The sequence below is a fragment of the Pundamilia nyererei genome, unplaced genomic scaffold (assembly GCF_000239375.1).
Source record: "Pundamilia nyererei isolate P.nyererei 1_Seehausen unplaced genomic scaffold, PunNye1.0 scaffold00020, whole genome shotgun sequence".
In the NCBI taxonomy this organism is placed as follows: domain Eukaryota; kingdom Metazoa; phylum Chordata; class Actinopteri; order Cichliformes; family Cichlidae; genus Pundamilia; species Pundamilia nyererei.
In genome coordinates, this window is record NW_005187421.1 from 2,391,459 (window position 1) to 2,408,739 (window position 17,281).

At 40.8% G+C, this 17,281-nt stretch overlaps 1 protein-coding gene across 1 annotated transcript in view; it reads left to right on the forward strand.

Annotated features, from left to right (window-relative positions):
• The first annotated feature begins 6,755 nt into the window (after positions 1–6,755).
• Positions 6,756–17,281, forward strand: part of rapgef2b (Rap guanine nucleotide exchange factor 2b) — a 54,709-nt gene continuing 44,183 nt past the window's right edge. The window contains exons 1-3 of the mRNA XM_013909166.1: positions 6,756–6,961; positions 12,197–12,272; positions 14,837–15,004. Coding sequence (XP_013764620.1) covers positions 12,264–12,272; positions 14,837–15,004 — 177 coding nt within the window. The 5' untranslated portion in view covers positions 6,756–6,961; positions 12,197–12,263. The remainder of the gene's footprint in view (positions 6,962–12,196; positions 12,273–14,836; positions 15,005–17,281) is intronic.

Here is a 17,281-nt window from a genome sequence, read left to right on the forward strand (position 1 = left end):
GAAAGGGGATCTGAAGGTACTGGCAGATTAAAGTTAATGCTTGACCACAGTCACAGAGGAGAAGAAGGCCCTGAAAGTGTTTACTAAGCATATGTTGCAAAGGATCCGCTGTGCTGTGTGAGACTGTATGGGGTTGATAATTAGCTCAGATGTTCAGAATAAAGCCAACTGCTTTATTCAGGACTGTCACATTTATGTTTTCTCTGCTAAATTATGCATATGAAGCACCAACTGCACGTTGAGCGGTTTTAGTTTCTGCGAGAATGTGCTTCAGTGCCACTAGCTGAGATTCATGTGAGCAGCTAGATGAAAAGAAGGCAATCTGGCAATAGTCAAATGGGAATATTGCATTGTACAGAGCACGCAACATACAGCTGTTCATTCATCACAGCGCTGACTTTTGTAGACATGCTGGGTGTGTAGAATGCAAAAGTCTGAATTAGTTGGATCAAACTTGACAAGCTTCTTAGAACGAAGTCTGTGTGATGTCTGATTGAGCTTATGTAACAATAGAGCAGGTAAATGTCTGTGAGCTTCTTTTATCATTTTACCCTCCAAACTCTTCCAAGTTTAATCCAAGGGTAACATTTCCATCGGTGAGAAAGCAGAATGACCCCTAGTGTTTTGTTGGTCAACAGCATATTAAACATGGCAAAAAGTAGGCTCAGGCTACTTTAAACAAAAACTTTCAGATGCTGGTTTCTCTTTCCTCTATACAAATATGGATATCGTACGGCCTCACTCATACGGTCCTAGAGACTGGCCAGCAATCTCCTAGCAAACACAGATATCTAAGTTTCTACAGTTTGCCTGGATGATATTGACTTGTTATCTAATAACAAAAAAATACACTCCAACTATTCGCCAACTGACTGTAAAACTAAGAAATCACAAGCTGTGAGCATCAGCCTTCAAACTAAAAGTAGCTGCTTTTGAAACTGATATTTTGCAGGGGAAATGTGACGCTTTAATTCTGAAAGCAAACTACTTTTCCGCTTTTTGCACCTTTTCCAAGTTTTGCTGTTGGAAGTCAGTGTCTTCCATGTAACTGCAGCAATCCACTAACCAACAGAACGCTGACAAAGAGGTTTTTGATGCAGTATTCTCTTTGCAACAACAACAGCAACTTCACCAGCAACCACTCACCACTAGTCAGGAAATACATCTTTCGCTAATGACTGGTGGTTACCAGGAAGGCAGCAACCAATCTGTAGGCCTGACTGAGGCTTAATGTGTTTCTCTGGGACACAGTTCTGGATGCGGCACCCAATCAAAATAAAAGGTTTAAAGCAGCTTTAATGCAGCTGAGACCATTTGTTTCAGATAGTGGGCCTACATCAAGACCCAGAGTTAGACAAACATGAATTATATAAAGTTACCTACCTGACTAACACAGGTTTGTTAATCTTAGTGAAACGGCACATACACTGTGTTGAAAACAGTTATACAAAAGGAGCCAGTTCATGCCAACAATGAAGTAGAGAAAAATATGCAATGTTAAATTTACCAAGGTAATTTACTATTGCACTGGCTTTTCCGACCAATGACAGATTATGGCCAACTGTCATTGGTTGTTGTAGTTTTTATATTCATACACTAATTTCATTAATGAAATTTTTGTATTAACCCCCTAGTATATTGTAAGCCACTTGGCTCTATTTAAAAGAAAGAACAAAAAAAGGTGTTTTGGGGGAAATGAAGCAGAACCTATTTCCTCAGTGACAATCAGACATTTTCAAAATGACACATTCAATGGCACATTCTAAGTCAACGTTTCAAGGACTCCTGGGTCATGAAACTCACTCAGGTTTTGAATGACAGTCTGCATTTTCAGTTCAAGAATGAAAAGGAGAAGAATAAGACTTTTTCCTGATAGCGGCGTTGTGGCTGTATTCCTGTAACAGTGCTAGAGAAACTCTGTACAATCATTTAATGTGATGCAAAGCTGTAAACCTAACTGAAATCTTCCTGTTTTCCTGGTAGAAAGTGTGACTGTCATAGTTTCTGTATTAATGCATTTGTTTGTCTTATCATCTTATTATGAACGTTTCTGTCGTTTTTTGTTTTTTTGTTTTGTTTTTTTTCTTTTCTTGTCTTTTACATGGATTGTTCTTATTAACGGTTTTCCTATAGGGGCAAAACACTGGGTGGTAAGAAAAGATCCAGACACACTGCCTCACCTAGTCTATAAAGAGGACAAATGGTGAAGGTAAAATGGCTCGGAGGGGAAATTGGTTGTGGCACGAGTAACTGAATGGAGTCCAGTGGGACTTCCTAAAGCTTTTAAAGATGTGGTGGAATTGGGTTTCAGACAGGCCCTACCCAGAAATGGCTGTTCATATCTACACTAGCAGCAAGGTTGAAAACCTGATACGTCTCCATCATTCTCTCAGTGCTTCTCTCGCTCTCTTACTGCCGGTAGCTGTAGTGACATCTGATCCAGGGGGGAGATGAATGGCTCAGTCATTAATCGTAGAAGCTGGAACTGTATGCCGTAAACCCAAAATCAAATATCACCTAAATAGATACATGTTTAGTCACGGTACACTGAAGGCTAACTTTAGCGTGCCGTGACCAAAGTGCACTACTGGTGATTTAGTCAGTTTTAAAAGTGGCAGTCAGCCTTGTATAATTTGTTATGATTCTGCAGAGATTGTAACTCTTATTTCATAAAAAAAAAATGTATTGGCATTTATAGAATACTTCTTGAGCCTTGGTGAGCTTTAAACTGAGTGCAGCTTGTGTTATGTTCAGTGTTTCTATCGTAGAAACTCACATAATGCATTGAGGCCATTTGGGATACAGTATCCTCTGGCCTAAGGAGGTTTTAGACCACCAACTTTCCAATTAATGGACATCCTCAAAAACAGGACAGAGGAAAAAGCAGCATTTATTATTATTATTATTAAGAGACAGGAAGGCATTTCCGTTTAACTGACTGTTTACTTGTTTACTTTCATTTTTAGTTGCCACTTATTTCTCTTTTACACACCGTCTGTTTAGGTTAAGATACCAAAGCTACTTGGCTCGGGTTATAAGATAATGGTTTGATTAGAAATCTACACTTTCACGTTGTTAGCCACATGCAGGTTACCAGGGTGATGACTACATTGCAGATTTAAAATGTGCTTTCAGTGCATGACTGATGAGATCAGATGATAACTGCCTACCGAGCCTGTTAGCAGCCACAGGATGGTGCTTCCTAGTGAGATCTATGGAAGTGATTACAACTGATAATGACCATTTAATGGGATGAAAACATTTGGAACGGGTGATCTGTTGTGACAGTTGTCTACCACTATATCACTCTGCACAGAATAACACTTTTTTTTGTAGCTGCCATTTTTCAGATGTTACACATCTATTTTTTGGGCCATTATTGAGATGGTTGTGTTTTAGGCGAGTGTCTTTAAAAGCTTTTCAACTACTGAGCTGTAAATGGTTTCAGGGATGAATTTTCCTTCAGAAGATTTTCCAGTGTGTTCCTTAAATTAGATGTGCCAAATCTGCAACTTTCAAATGATAACAACAGGCTAAAGACAATCATTATTTTCACATGTACTCTGCATTCAACACTAAACTATTTTTAGCCATAGTTTCTAGTAACTGCACGGAACTGTGGACTTCCACCCTGAAACACCCTTTAGTAAACCCAGACCGATTTTACTTCCCTTCCTCCACGGTGCTGTGTGCATTCATTTTCAACATACTGCTATCAAGCTTCTTTCGTTCATCCACTTCCAAACTGTTTTCTCATCATCAGTCACTTCTTACACTGGGTAAACCAAAACCACAACTCCTAACATATTCATCCCGTGTGGGGAAAATTGCATTTTTTGGTAACAGAGGAATGTTTGCATCATCACATCTTGTGAACTGCTGGGAAAAAAAAAGGCCGGTACCGATAAGACTGTTTCTTGACAGGCAGACTCATCTGTGACTGTAGATGACAAAATAATCCAGTGATGATTTATTCTCTTGTTGCACAATACAGATGTTTCTCAACGCCTCTGATGTTCATTTCCATTCTGTGGAACAGTTGCCGGCTGAAGAGATTTTGTTTGTTTGTTTGTTTTTTATTAATTCATTTCATGACTAGAAATGGTTACCGTACTGTGCTTGTGCATCTCATTATTTTTTTAATTTTAATTAAAATATTAGGTGCTCATTCATCTGGTATGATTTTAATGGTGGTTGTTGTTGACAAACAAGTAAGTCTTGTTTTCTCATTTTAGAGCAATAGTATGTTTAAAAAGAAACATTTCTAGGTCCTGCCAGCGACAGGCCACAGACTGTGAAACAGTACTGTTGGTTTGTTTTGACATGAAATTTTGACTTTGTGCTGAATATTTTTTGTCCTCAGTTTATTCTTTTCTTTTTTTAAGGGGTTGTTCTTAGATACAACTCACGCAGTCATGTGAACAGGACTACTCCACAAAATAACACTTATCATATCATCGGGGTTATCTTGCCTTTGGCTTGGAGGTTTTATTTTTCATTATTTTATTTTATTTTTTTGTTCAAACTGAAAGTCTGCTCTAAATCCAGGGACATGTAGTCTGACTATTAACCTGGCATCAATCATGCAATAAATAAATAAAACCCCATCAAGCTGCGAGTTGGGTTGAGTTTACCCAACAACCCTCAAGTTAAACATTGATCACTTGCTATGAAGTCTGTTTGTGCTACCAGAAAGTTTGTTATTATCTTGCTAGTGAAGGTGTGTGTGTGTGTTTCTAGCATATTGATACTACAGAACACTCAAGGTAAGAGATGGGGATTGATAAGAATTAGCAATTCCGATTCCATTATCAATATCACTTAACAATTCAGTTCCCTTATTGATTCACATTAGCTCCACTTTGAGAGTCACCACCATCTCTAAGCAGCATATGAAAGTCATTACATTCATGTAAATTCATTTCATGCTGAGTTCTCACATGTTTGTGCATGTTGGAGGTATTTCCCCTCTTTGTTTGTTGTTACAGAGAACACTTTTCTTAAAAGTAGCACAGTACATTACTTAATCACACCCGGGAGAAAGACATTTGTTACACTACTCGTTAAGTTACTTTGATGTTACGGTCTCATAATTACCAGTTAAGAATATAAACTTCCCGCCCCACACACCAACACAAATCCCTATTCTAATGAAGACACATGCGATCTATCTCTTAGTATTTATGTATGAAGACAAAGCCGACAACACAAATAAAAGATGGAAACCAGCACAAAGAGACTTTAAAGTGGTCGTCACAATGATTCTAATGTAGAAACATGAAAAGATAGAAACTCAGACTACAGCCTGACTGCTCATCAGTTTGATACCTGTTGAAGTTCAGCAGCTGCTTCACTGCAAATGACTGCTCACTTTATTGCGGTACTGGGCTGGGGTCAGCATTTACTCAAATTCAACACCAGTCTGGGCTCTTGGCTAGCTTAGCGTTAGCGTTATGTCTGTGCCGGTGCTTGCAAAGAGCCGAACTTGTTTTGTCTGTGCAGGTGCTTACAAAGAGCCCAAGTTGCGTTAACAGTATGATGCAGTAGTTTCGTCCTGGAGCAGTATCCATCGTGCTCCCAATCTTTGTGCAGTAAAATAAAAGGAATGTCTACATCCACGCTGTAAACTGCACCACTGTTTTCCTCCTCCGATCCAGCTGATCGTAGCGAGAGTGCATGAACTGATGAACGGGATCGATAGGCAGACTGACCAAGGAACTGGACTACTCTGAACTGGTTCTTGATTCTCATCCCTAACCAGGGTTAATCCCGAATTCATCTGAATTAGATTAAATCTTTTTTTTTTTTTTTTATAGTAGTCTCAGGTCCTGTGATTGTAAGCCAGGACCATATCATCAGACTACCTCCTCCATGCTCAACAGTTGGTGTGAGTTGTTTGTCCTGCCACATTTAGTTTTTGCCATACATGGCGCTTTGTATTATGACCGAACATCTCCGCTTTGGTCTCATCTATCCAGTCGACCAAACCTAAGCTGTGCTACTTTTTTAAGAGGGACAAATATTTCTCCTGCCCTTCCATATATACCATATAAGCCATCATAATGTTTTTTTGTTGTGGTTGGTTTGGCTTGTCATGGATTTTAACATGCTAACACAGGGCTGTAGTTTGAGATGTAATTCTTGGGCCTTTTGTGTATTCTCTGAGCATTGCATGGTCTTGCCTCGGGATGAGCTCTGGAGTTATTGCAGGTTATATGTGAGCTAAGGAAAATTTAAATTGCATGACACTGAACATATTTCCAGTTCTTTGTTGGAAATGCCAGCTTTAGGTGTTTAAAATTTTAAATGCGATGATGCCGCTTATCTGAAAACACAGTAAAATGATCATTCCAGCTTAAAGCTGAGGAAAAATGTTAAAAATAATGTTTAGAAACTAGCAATCGAGCTTTTGAACCACAGGACACAACTAGACATTGAGGCAACTTGTGAGTTGGTCTTATATTTTTCATGTCTAAAATAAATCTAAACACTGTAATTAGAATATTTGAGTTCAGTTGACTTACTTCATTGAGTAACTTCTACAAGCAGTATACTTTGCGCTGTTTATACGTGCACACGGGAACATACAGTCCAGCATCTCACTCACTCGTGCTTTATAACAGGAAGTGAGTCGTACGCTGGAATGCGGCCGTATTCAGCTCACCACATTACACAGAGCGAGAGAGAGAGACAGACAGACAGAGAGAGAGAGAAAGGGGGCAGGGCCATTGGACAGAAGCTGATCTACACTTTGAGCCACACACTCCCATTCTCATACACAAATCTCCGACAGCAGTGCCGGTTTGTGTACAGGACAATATGCCGCAGTTACAGCGAAGTCTCGGGACTTGGAACATGTTTGCTTGGCTTACTCTGAACTAACAAGAAGGGATATTTCAGAAGGAGGGGTTCATCTTATCAGGTGGCTGTGTCACTCTAGGAGCAGATTGGCGTGTCGGGGGTGAGTCATCAAAGTACAGCTGCATGGAACTCTTACCTAGAAACACATGAGCGTACGGCTTACTGAAGTTTTGCCTAGAAACTCCTTTGTTTTTGGTTGTAATTTAAAAATCTTGACTATTCTCCAAGCCGGGAGCTGGTTGCAGTAAAACCTTCAAGTCTGGAATGTGAAGTATGACTTTGATGTTATTTTGGATTTGTCAGTGTGAGGAGTGTGCTGCCAGCAAAAGGGGTGTGTGCTCTTTTGGGGTATATAAAGGAGGGGGTTAGAAACAACTTTTGGCAACTTTGAAACCAAAACAAAGATGGAGCCCCTGCTGTGGTGAGAACATGTTAGAAATGAGTGATAGTTGCAGTGATGACTGATGAATGTGTTTGGAAAAGTTGCAAGCGGCTAGCGTAGTCGCTCTTTCTCTACACTCGTGTCTCCAGTGCCCTTTTCTCTTTGCCTTTTACAATGTCAGTGAAGCTGTATTTTGGGAAGCAAAAGTCACGAGTCAGTTACACATTCTTGGATGCGTTGTCAGCGCCTATTTCAGATGTGCTCGGGCAAAGGTTTGGAATATGCATGTGGTGTGGACCACGCTGTTACTCCAAGGAATTCTGTTTATCTTTGCAAGGTGAGGTTGGATCATCAAACTCGGCTCTGACAGGATGTTGGTAAAGGCTTCAAAGCCTGGATGCGGTTTTCATTCACTTTAGCAGTTGTAGCCAAAGATCCATCTGACCCCCCACTCCCTCCTTCTCTGTGCTGGGTCAGAAGTCTTGCATATCTGAGGAGTTTAATCTTTGTCCTTCTCAAGGGTCTGGTGGGTTAAAAAAGCCAGTGTGCCCTCTTACCACTTACTCAGTTAAACAGCTTAAAAGAGGAGAGGAGACCCCCCACCCCTCCACCCCTCACTCCCTTCAGCTCAGACCAGGGGTACAGATTAAGTGTTGCGTTGGTTCACACAGGCAGCAGAGTGGATCCGAGGCTAAGGCGGTGGGCTGCCGGGCTGGTAGAATGAGAAGCTGGTGATGCATGAGGAATGACATTCCAGACGCCCAGGCTTGTTGTATAACGGAGGGGAATGCAAGGCTGCCGAGGCAGGGGAGATGTCAGACAGTCGACTGAGAGCTTCAGGGTTTAATTTGAAGTTGAGATGTTGGCTGCCTGTCAAATGACAGCATAGAAGCAAAAATGGGGATGTTCTCTTCACCATCAATTTCTTTTTCTTTGTTTTGTTTTGTTTCACATAGACTTGAGTTGTAGTGAAATTCTTGGCTGATGTGATTTTGAAATAACAATATTTGCTTTTGCTTGTATGGTTTTCATCATTCCTTCTTTTGGGCAATGAATTTTTAACTTGAGGTAATCTCTTGCTTATTTAAGAAGCTTTATGCTTTGTGAGAACGTAAAGGACTGAATTTCAATATGTGTTATTAATCATATGTCACAAAATAGGACATAATTTGCTATAGATGCATTCTCACACTTATTTGCTATGAACTCACTGTGAGACACATTTGGACTTGCAGAGCTTGCCTGAGGATTAAAGTACTGTTAATGTGGCACTTGATTAAATGTGTTTTTTGTTTTTAATTTGAATGGCATACTTTGAGTGACATGAGTGGTTTGAAATAAATTACTTTTTTTCAAGTTAAAAACAAAACATGTAAGCTGTCACATTAACAAAAAAAAGGGGGGGAAACAGCAAAATTTTCAACTGTTCAAAAACAAAAGAAATGCATTGTCTTTATTTTTTGTCCTGTATTTTTCACAGCTTAACTTGAATTTTTTCTTAAAGAAACAATAAATTCAAGCAAAATAAAAAGGTGACGGAAATACAAAAGGTTACAGATTTACACAGTAAGTGTAGCAATATTTTGGTACTTTTACTAGTGATCATCTTTTCTTTGTGCTGTGCTCTGAATACTTAAGCATCTGGCACCTTTCCTATCTTTTTTTCCTTCCCTTTTTTAAATTCCTTTATCTGGTTTTGTAGGTTCATCAGCCAACACACACACACTGTAGTTCTCTGGAAAGAAAAAAACAACCTCACGTTAACTTGTGGCCCTGAATTCCTCGTTGATGAATAATTCATACCAAGTAGTGTGTGCCTAGACCTCTGCCTCTTTAGTTATAGCTAATAAAAATTGAATATTTGCATGGGTAGGCTTTGCAGAGTGTGCTGTGTGGCAGTGTTGATTGCTGGAGAGTTGCTTACATCCCAGTCCACCTAAGCATTAGCTAAGACAATCAGTGTTTGCTCTGAATGCATTATCTGTTTTCTAATTTACATTACCCTCTTGGCAGGCCCTCTACTTAATATTTGCTCAGCACTAGTCATAGGGCACTGGAGGCTTTAATCCACAAACAAGACACTTTTGTTAGAAAACACGCTCCTACCCCCACACACTCAACTTCTATAATCCCTTCTTTAATATTGCACACTGCCAGTGGCCCTCGCCTCCTGCAAAATGGAGGAATGGATTACTAAAGTCAGGAATGCAACGGAGGAACATGATCGAACATGTCACGTTCCCGTTTGTATTCTGGTGGCCTAACGTGTTTTGTGATGCTCATTGGGTGTTTTCGCTATCTCTTTTCCACTGTAGCATGAGTCGAAGGAGGCTGAACAGGATCATAGCTGGCACCAACGCAAACGTCCCTAAAACCAGATCAAAAGCACTTGTTCGTTTCTCTGAAGCCGCTGCCCAGCTGACAAATCATCTTTGGTGGAAGGAAGTTCCAAAAAAAAATAAAAAATCACAGCATTTGTCTTGCGAGAACACGAGCGAAAATACTGAGTAAGCTGTCCTTACAGTGGCTCTGTTTGGCCCTGCGGTGGAATTCAGGCTTGTGTATTTCAGGGATACGAGCAGAGTTAGTAGGCATTAAACAGAAGCTCAGGCAAAGCAAACAGTGACAATCAGCATTAACCCCCTCGCTGCCTTTGCTCACCAAGGCTGTGTGGCCCAGCCAGTCACTCATGTTGCCTTTGATTTCAGTTTGTGCTTCTTAGCAAAACTTTACTGTGGAGTTGTGTGAATTATAAAGTCGACAAATAACTCAAGTAAAATTTGCAGCTCTGGCAGAGAAACAACAGAACAGCTGACAGGAGGAAAAAAACACAAAGAAAAGAGAAAAAAGTCAACAAAAGGAAGTAGAAAGGGGAAAGCAAAGCCAGCTAAATCAACTCGTAGAAAACAAAAGCATCACAAAAATCATTACTCGCTCTCTGCCAAACTGACAGGTAGAGGATCACCAGGTTTTTCTTGGCTGGTGTTTATTCCCCGACTTGACCAAGCTACACCCACAACATGAAGCCACAAGCCCAAAGCTCTAAAGCATTTAGGCCATGCTGCGCTGGAGGTCTGCTCCTGTCGGGAATGATTGATGCAGGCTGGCATGTCCATAGGCTCACACCACTACCGCTGCTCACTTCATCTGTGGGTGCTGAGGAGAACTTGAACACCTGGAATTACTCAGTTTGTGTCAGTCGCAGAGTGAGGTTTGAGTAGCTGGCAGGTTGCCCGAACAGAGCAAGTCACATTGACTACCACTGTTATTAATTAACCTGCCCAGAGATATATTTTTTTCTTTTTTCCAAGAAATAGTTTAGACATTGAAATATTAAGAACTTGTGAAAAGTTCCCAGAGCCTAACAGTGGGCTTAAATGATTTAATCAACAGTCTGAAACCACATGCATTTGAGTCACTGTCAGTTATAGAAGCAATAAGCAGCGTATCCTCACACTTTATGATTAGCAAAATGACCTCAGATATTTGCAGGAGTTTTAAAATGGTGTAAAATGCCCAGTGTGTGTTGGGTTAAAGAGGTTTTCACATTTTTACAACAGCTGACTTTATTGAAACCACTGAAATTGTAATTCCAATTTTTCCATCTGAATTTGTCCTGTAACGTGTATAAACGTGCACACACCAAAGGTTTTGTGTTTTTATAAATCATTTGTCCTTAAAGAAAAACACACTGTGGTCAGGTCGGCATAGAGCGCTGATGAGTTTTTCCTGATGTTTCTAAAGCAAGAAACTGAGAATTTGAGTTCATTCAATTCTCACGAGAAGGCAGCAGCAGGGAGAATTTCATGGTTTGATCCAGGAGCTGAAGATGTATCGCGACTGCTTTTTTTGCACATATTTCAGGATGTCAGTGGGGCAGGCTGAGCTCTTGTTAGCTTATTTAGAAGAACATCTGAGGAGACAGAATAATAATTTCAGAAACCGAATAACCCAGAGCAGCCTTTGGCTGTCAGGGGGAAGATGGTATTATTTTATATCACTGTGTATTCAGCGCTGAGGTGCGTTTTGAGCTTCAATGGCCAAATTTAGTGAAAAGATCGAACTTTGTTTGAAAAACATAAATGCCGTAAGTTCGTCCAGCGTAATTATGTGCTCGGTGTGAACGGCTACAGCGTGAATCAGAAAAATATTTTTGAAGCACAGATTATTTTCATGGCTTTTATGTGTGTAAAAGCATTAAGAAAACAAAAAGTCACATGTAAGATTTGTTTAAAAAATAAAACAATGAATTGACAATTAGAACTTGTTTCGGATTGAATTTTCTATGGACTGTTTGCTCCATTTACCAATTCAGGAAAAAATGTTAGTTTCCAAACCTACCTAGAAATGCATTTCATACTACAAAACCTCATCTCCTAAAGCTCAGCATTGCAAAACAGGTCAAACCTGGCACATAAACTCAACGTGCAATCTTTTTATTTGGAGTCACTTGAGTTTATCTTAAAACACAGTGATGTGGATCACATTCACAACCAAGAGATGTTTAAAAATAACAAACAAGGGAGCCCTTGTCTGATTCTGGACAAAGGCGGCATTCTTTCCCAAAGCCACAACTTGGATCTCTTCATGCTCAGTTTCCACTGCAGCTCGTCGTCTTCGAGACCTTTTAGTCTCTGCTGCCCCCCCTTTCCCCCTCATTAGGAGGGAAGCATACTGTACAAATTGTGACGTAGCGAGAGTGGACTTTTCCAGAGGTGGGTGGTTCCCTTCTGATGGGTCACAGCTGAAAAGAAGTGTTCATTCATTGCTGCTCAATCCAACATTATATAGGGATATTCCATACTGCATATTTAAAATGCTGCACAAGGAGTTACCTGTAGGTTAGGACTTATATTTAAGAGTTTTCAGCTGCCTATGCGCAGCTTGAATAAGACTGAGTTCAGCTGGCTTTAGATAAAGATTTAATATTTCTCTTTTCCCTCCTTTCTCTAGTTTTGGGAAGCGATCAGCTGGCAGCCTTCGACGTGGATGTGAGTGCATCGTCCTGGAACCATCAGAGATGATTGTGGTGAGTTGTATTTCTCAGACTTTTAGCACACTTGTGTCAAAAGCATTACTTGCATGCACACCAACACACCACCTAGCAAGCACAAATTGGAAGTAGCAATTATGACTTTTTTTCTTTGTAAGAAATGCATAAAAATACATAGAAATTGAGAAAAATAACACACAGCAACAGAGAGAACTGACAAATGATAATTTTGTATACTTAACAAGCTGAAACCACACATCCGGCTTGTAGTTTTTTAAACCTACAAAATATTAAAATCGCCACCGCTTAGTTACTGCCTGTAAGGTCAGACTTTGGTTTTTTTTCTAATCCATCCACCTGTCATTTCTGATGTAATGTAAGTTACTCAAACATCAATACAAAGGGGGTACAAACAGGTGGGGTTTTTCTTTAGTTCACCTTAATGTATAGGATACAAAAAGAAACATTATGGTAATCATTGATTTTGTAATTCTGTCAATCTGTGAAACAGCTGGACTCCATGTCGATCACCAAAAATCTACAGCAGAGTGTCGTTGATTTAGTTTATTTATTTATTTTTTATTGGATTGTTTTAAGTGCCTTTTATTGACATTTCTCTACAGCTGTAGAGAAATGTACGTGTGGCTAGCATGTAGTGCTAATTTTCAAAACTGTTGCAAGGCTCCATGATTTGCCATTGCTGTAAAATATTTTTTTAAACAAACGAACAAAAAAAGCCACAACCTCAGACCCGTCTTACGTCTTTAACTGGATTGATGCCAGGTCTTTCTTGGAAATTAGATTTAAATCTCAGTGAGATATTTACCTAGATAAATAAAAGATTGATACAAAAACTGAGCATGCTGCCTGTCCTGTGGTTCAATGCGGGGCGTACATGTGTAATAAGGACATGGATATCAGTTATATGCTAGTTGGCCTTATGTTAAAGCAAAGAAAAAAAATAGGTAGCATGACTATCTTCAACAGATAAGAACAACAGTGTGCTTTGCTTTCACAAAATTTGGAAATGACTGGTCCACATAATGCAGAGAAACAGAAAGTTTGTGACCTGCTTTAATAATCAAGTAAACACAGTTTTTTTTTCATTTGTTTTGAAAGAGGAACACGTGGGGGAAAGGAACTGAAACTAGAGAAATAAATCAGAGGGCACATGTAAAACATGGTTAATGCTATCAAGATATTAGTCAAATTGAGTGTTGTGTTGAGGGGTAAGGAACAGTGCAGTGCAGCTAATTTGCCTGCCTGTGGCAATTATAACATAATGTTCATCCACTAAAATGATTGGTTGCTTCATGGCACCGTTTGCCCCACCTTATAATAACACAGAAACACACCCTCAACTGCCATTTCTAGCAGCGCATATCCACCCTATTCTATCATCGCCGTAAAATAAAAAAACATAACACACATAATAACAACCGGTTTGCACTGCTGTAGTCACAGCACTGTTCATTCACTGTAATTGCCTCTTCTCTGTGAGTGTGCTGTGTAGGTGGGTGGGTGGAGGGGGCTTGTGATAACTGAGCTTCTATCAGATAAACACACACTCCTTAATAATACCTCCCTCTGTTCTGCTCGCTGCAGACACTTTGTAGCCTTTTGCCTCTTATGCTGCTACAGTTGCTAGCTTGCCCTGTAATTACTGAACAGGGGCTCTTATGCTGCCGAGGAAGTGATGCACGCGGATGAACCTCTCTGCTACATGTTAAGAGTGTACAGAGATATGCAGACGTGCCGTTATAAACATAAGCAAAGCTGCTCACGTGTCTGTGCTGTACACGCGTTCACTCCGAGATTTGCAATTAGACACACAATCACACTTACGCTCTCGCTCGCACACAGCTCCATTGCCGTTGTCATGGCAGCAGTTGGTAAGGCAGAGAGAGATTTTAGTGGTGTAATCCCAAAGGCTGAGCGCTGTGAAATGTGAAGCCGCAGTGAAAGTAGCGAGCGAGGAGAGGGAAGGGAAGGAATGGGCCAAAAATGTAAAGTCAGATATGTCATTCCATCATGGCACAAAGCCGTGTGGCACCAGAGCACCGTTTAAGTAGTCTAAAACCCAAAAAGCGTCACAAAATTGTACCGCTTGACTATAGCGATGGCTTAGTTAAAGTGGCATACTGTGCCACTTTCCACATGGAAAATGTTTTTCTTCCTCCCAGTTCATTAAAAATGGAAACATGGATTTTTATCTTTTTTGAACTTGTAATTTCATTGTGGTTAATATGTCTAGCAGACACTGAGAGAGTTGAGCATCTCTATTTCCAACTCTGCCAGGCTCCATCTCTGTTTATCTCTACCTGTCAATCAGTTTACTCCCCATTGCTTTTCACTCCTTAGCTCACTCCTTCCATCCAGATTCCTCGCTCAGCCCTCTGTTTCTTTCTCTCTGTCTCTCCTTTTGTTTTGTGAGCACCCTTTTGACGTAGGTGTGCATCGTACAGCCCACACACGCTTCTATTTTTACGCAATGAGCGGGGCGGTAGGAAGGGAGGTGGGGGATTCGGGAGGGGGCGTGAATGAAGACGAAGACTGTCACTCCCCTCATCTCCATCTCCCTCCCTTTCTATCATTTCCAGGTGGACTATATGGATGAAAATGAGGAGTACTTTCAGCGACAAGCCTCGCACAGACAGTCCCGTCGGCGCTTTCGGAAGATCAACCAGAAAGGGGAGAGACAAACAATCATCGACACAGTGGATCCGTACCCTACAGGAAAGCCACCCATAGCCCGCGGGTACCACACGGTGAGTTGCATCCTGCGCTACAGTTTTGTTGTTGTTTACCCTCGCTGTGGCAGATCGCTGCGCGCTCCGGAGGCGGTATCAGCGTTGCTCTATCACTGTGTTATGCTCTGTTTGTGTGTCGAGCTCCTTCTTCCAAACCTGTTGTGTTTCTGCTTCGGATACTAGCTGAAAATTAGTGTGTTCACTCTGTTTGAGGCCCTTTGCTGACCCTTGGTTGTAGCTGGGTGTACTGTGATGTCTTATTTCCTGGAGAAGGTTGCTCTTGTCTTCATTGAGTGCACTTCAAGCTTGGTTTTTAGTCTCCCTCTACTCCTTGTAGAGTTTAATTATTTTAACCTTTCTTGGTAAAATAGAATAGAGTGGCTGCAATGTTTTGTGTGATGTTTACAGCTCTTTCTGGCTTTTGTCTGTTCCTTAGTCCTCTCTTGATAAACGCTTCTGTAGTTTGGTTTTTTTGAGCATCACAGTTTATCTGTGCTGTACCTGTCGTCTTCAGACTGTTTGTTTGTGCTGTCACACATCATATATTTTGTGCACATTGATAACTTATAAAAGGTTTGGTTTCCAGGTAAGATCCACATTTTACATCAATAATTTTAAGTTGTCATGTTTGCTGGTGAATCTAAGCATCATTATAGTTTGTAAAGCATCATGAGCTGTTTTTTACCTTGTTGAAACAAGCTGAACAAAAAACATTGGAGATACTTTACTGAAGAGGGAATTAAATGAGTTTTACATTGGTAAACTAGCAGTTCAAGGCTAACTGCTACAAGCATAAAACACCTGAATCTCAGAGCAAACATTAGCGGTTGAGTCAGTGGCTATGCCTTTGTTACACTCTCACTATGGAAAAGAGTGGCTGGAGACTTTAAAACACAGATGTGATACAATGTTGTTCCCTTTGAAATATTTGCTTGAGAGATGGACACTAGGTCTGCTACTGCTCACAATTGGTGACCGTCCTCAAAGCGACTTTGGTCCATCAAGATACAGATAAGATCCCGTCAGCCTGCTCGTCAGTCTATCAGTTTGTGATTGAAAAGGGTAAAGCTGGCAATTCCAGTCTGTTTATGATAATATGGCAATAAACTGTGTGACAAACTGGTAAAGATCACAAATCTGTTGCTTATTACATAGACTATACAAGCAATAGTACTGGCTGCCTACACAATATAGCCACAGGAGCTGCTTGATCATGGAGACCCGCTCCATGAAGCACACTGATGTTAATGCCAGAGAAGGTTTGAAGCTCTGCAGGTTAAGAGGTGTGGTCCAATACTTTTGTTAGGCAGTGTAGCTGGGATAGGTTTCTACCCTTCATCAATCAATTTTGCTTCCTGTGACCTGCATGAAGTTTCAAATGTTACCATTTAGCATTGTACTCACCCTTTAATATTTTTCCACACAATATAAATTTTCCAGCACATTTGGTGTTGCACAGAACGGCTGTTCGTAATAAAAACATTAAGATCGTTTTCTTAGTTATTGCACTGTACAAGGAGAGAAAATGGAAGACTACATGCTAAACAGAAGGGCTTGTTTCAAACTACACATTTTCTTCCATTGCTAATTGCTTGAAGGAGAAATGTTGTTTGCAACGCTGACTTTTTGAAGAAGTCTGATCTAGTTACTGTACCATATAGTATTGAATTTACCCATCTGAGGCGATTTGACAGCAGAGGACTAAGTTTGCCCATTGTGTTGCACCATGCCTTCTCCCCTTCATGCTTTCTTTCCCTGGGAATAGGAAGTGAAGCATTTTCACACTAATGATGCAAATACCCAGCATGCAGTTGCTGCACACAGTTTTTCCTGTTCTGCACAATTTCACTGCATTCCCTTCATTCCTGACACTCCCCCGGGTGTTCTGTCAGTGTACCAGTTTTGTTTTTGTTTTTTTGAACTTGTATTGCTGTGAAACAATCGAGCTCCAAATGGGAAAATGCGGCAAAGTAGTCTTCCTGCCTCCATCCAGCCCCACCCAGTATCCTAAATATAGACGCGCAGTGTTTTTGATTCAAAAGACTGCACTGAACTTTCTCATGGCCCGACGTCTCCTGTCACATACCCAACTCTCCTCACTCTAGTACCGCTCCTGTGGGAAGGATGGACCGGGTGCTATGGCAACCAGCAGTCCCAGATGGGCTGTGCTCGAGTGCACTTAGAAGTACAGTAGGGAAGGGAGCTAAGTTAACAAGAGTGCAGCATGCTGCCGCCGCTGCTGCTGCTGCTGCTGCTGCTGACAGAGGGGTGGAGGGGTGTGGAGTGACAGAGAAG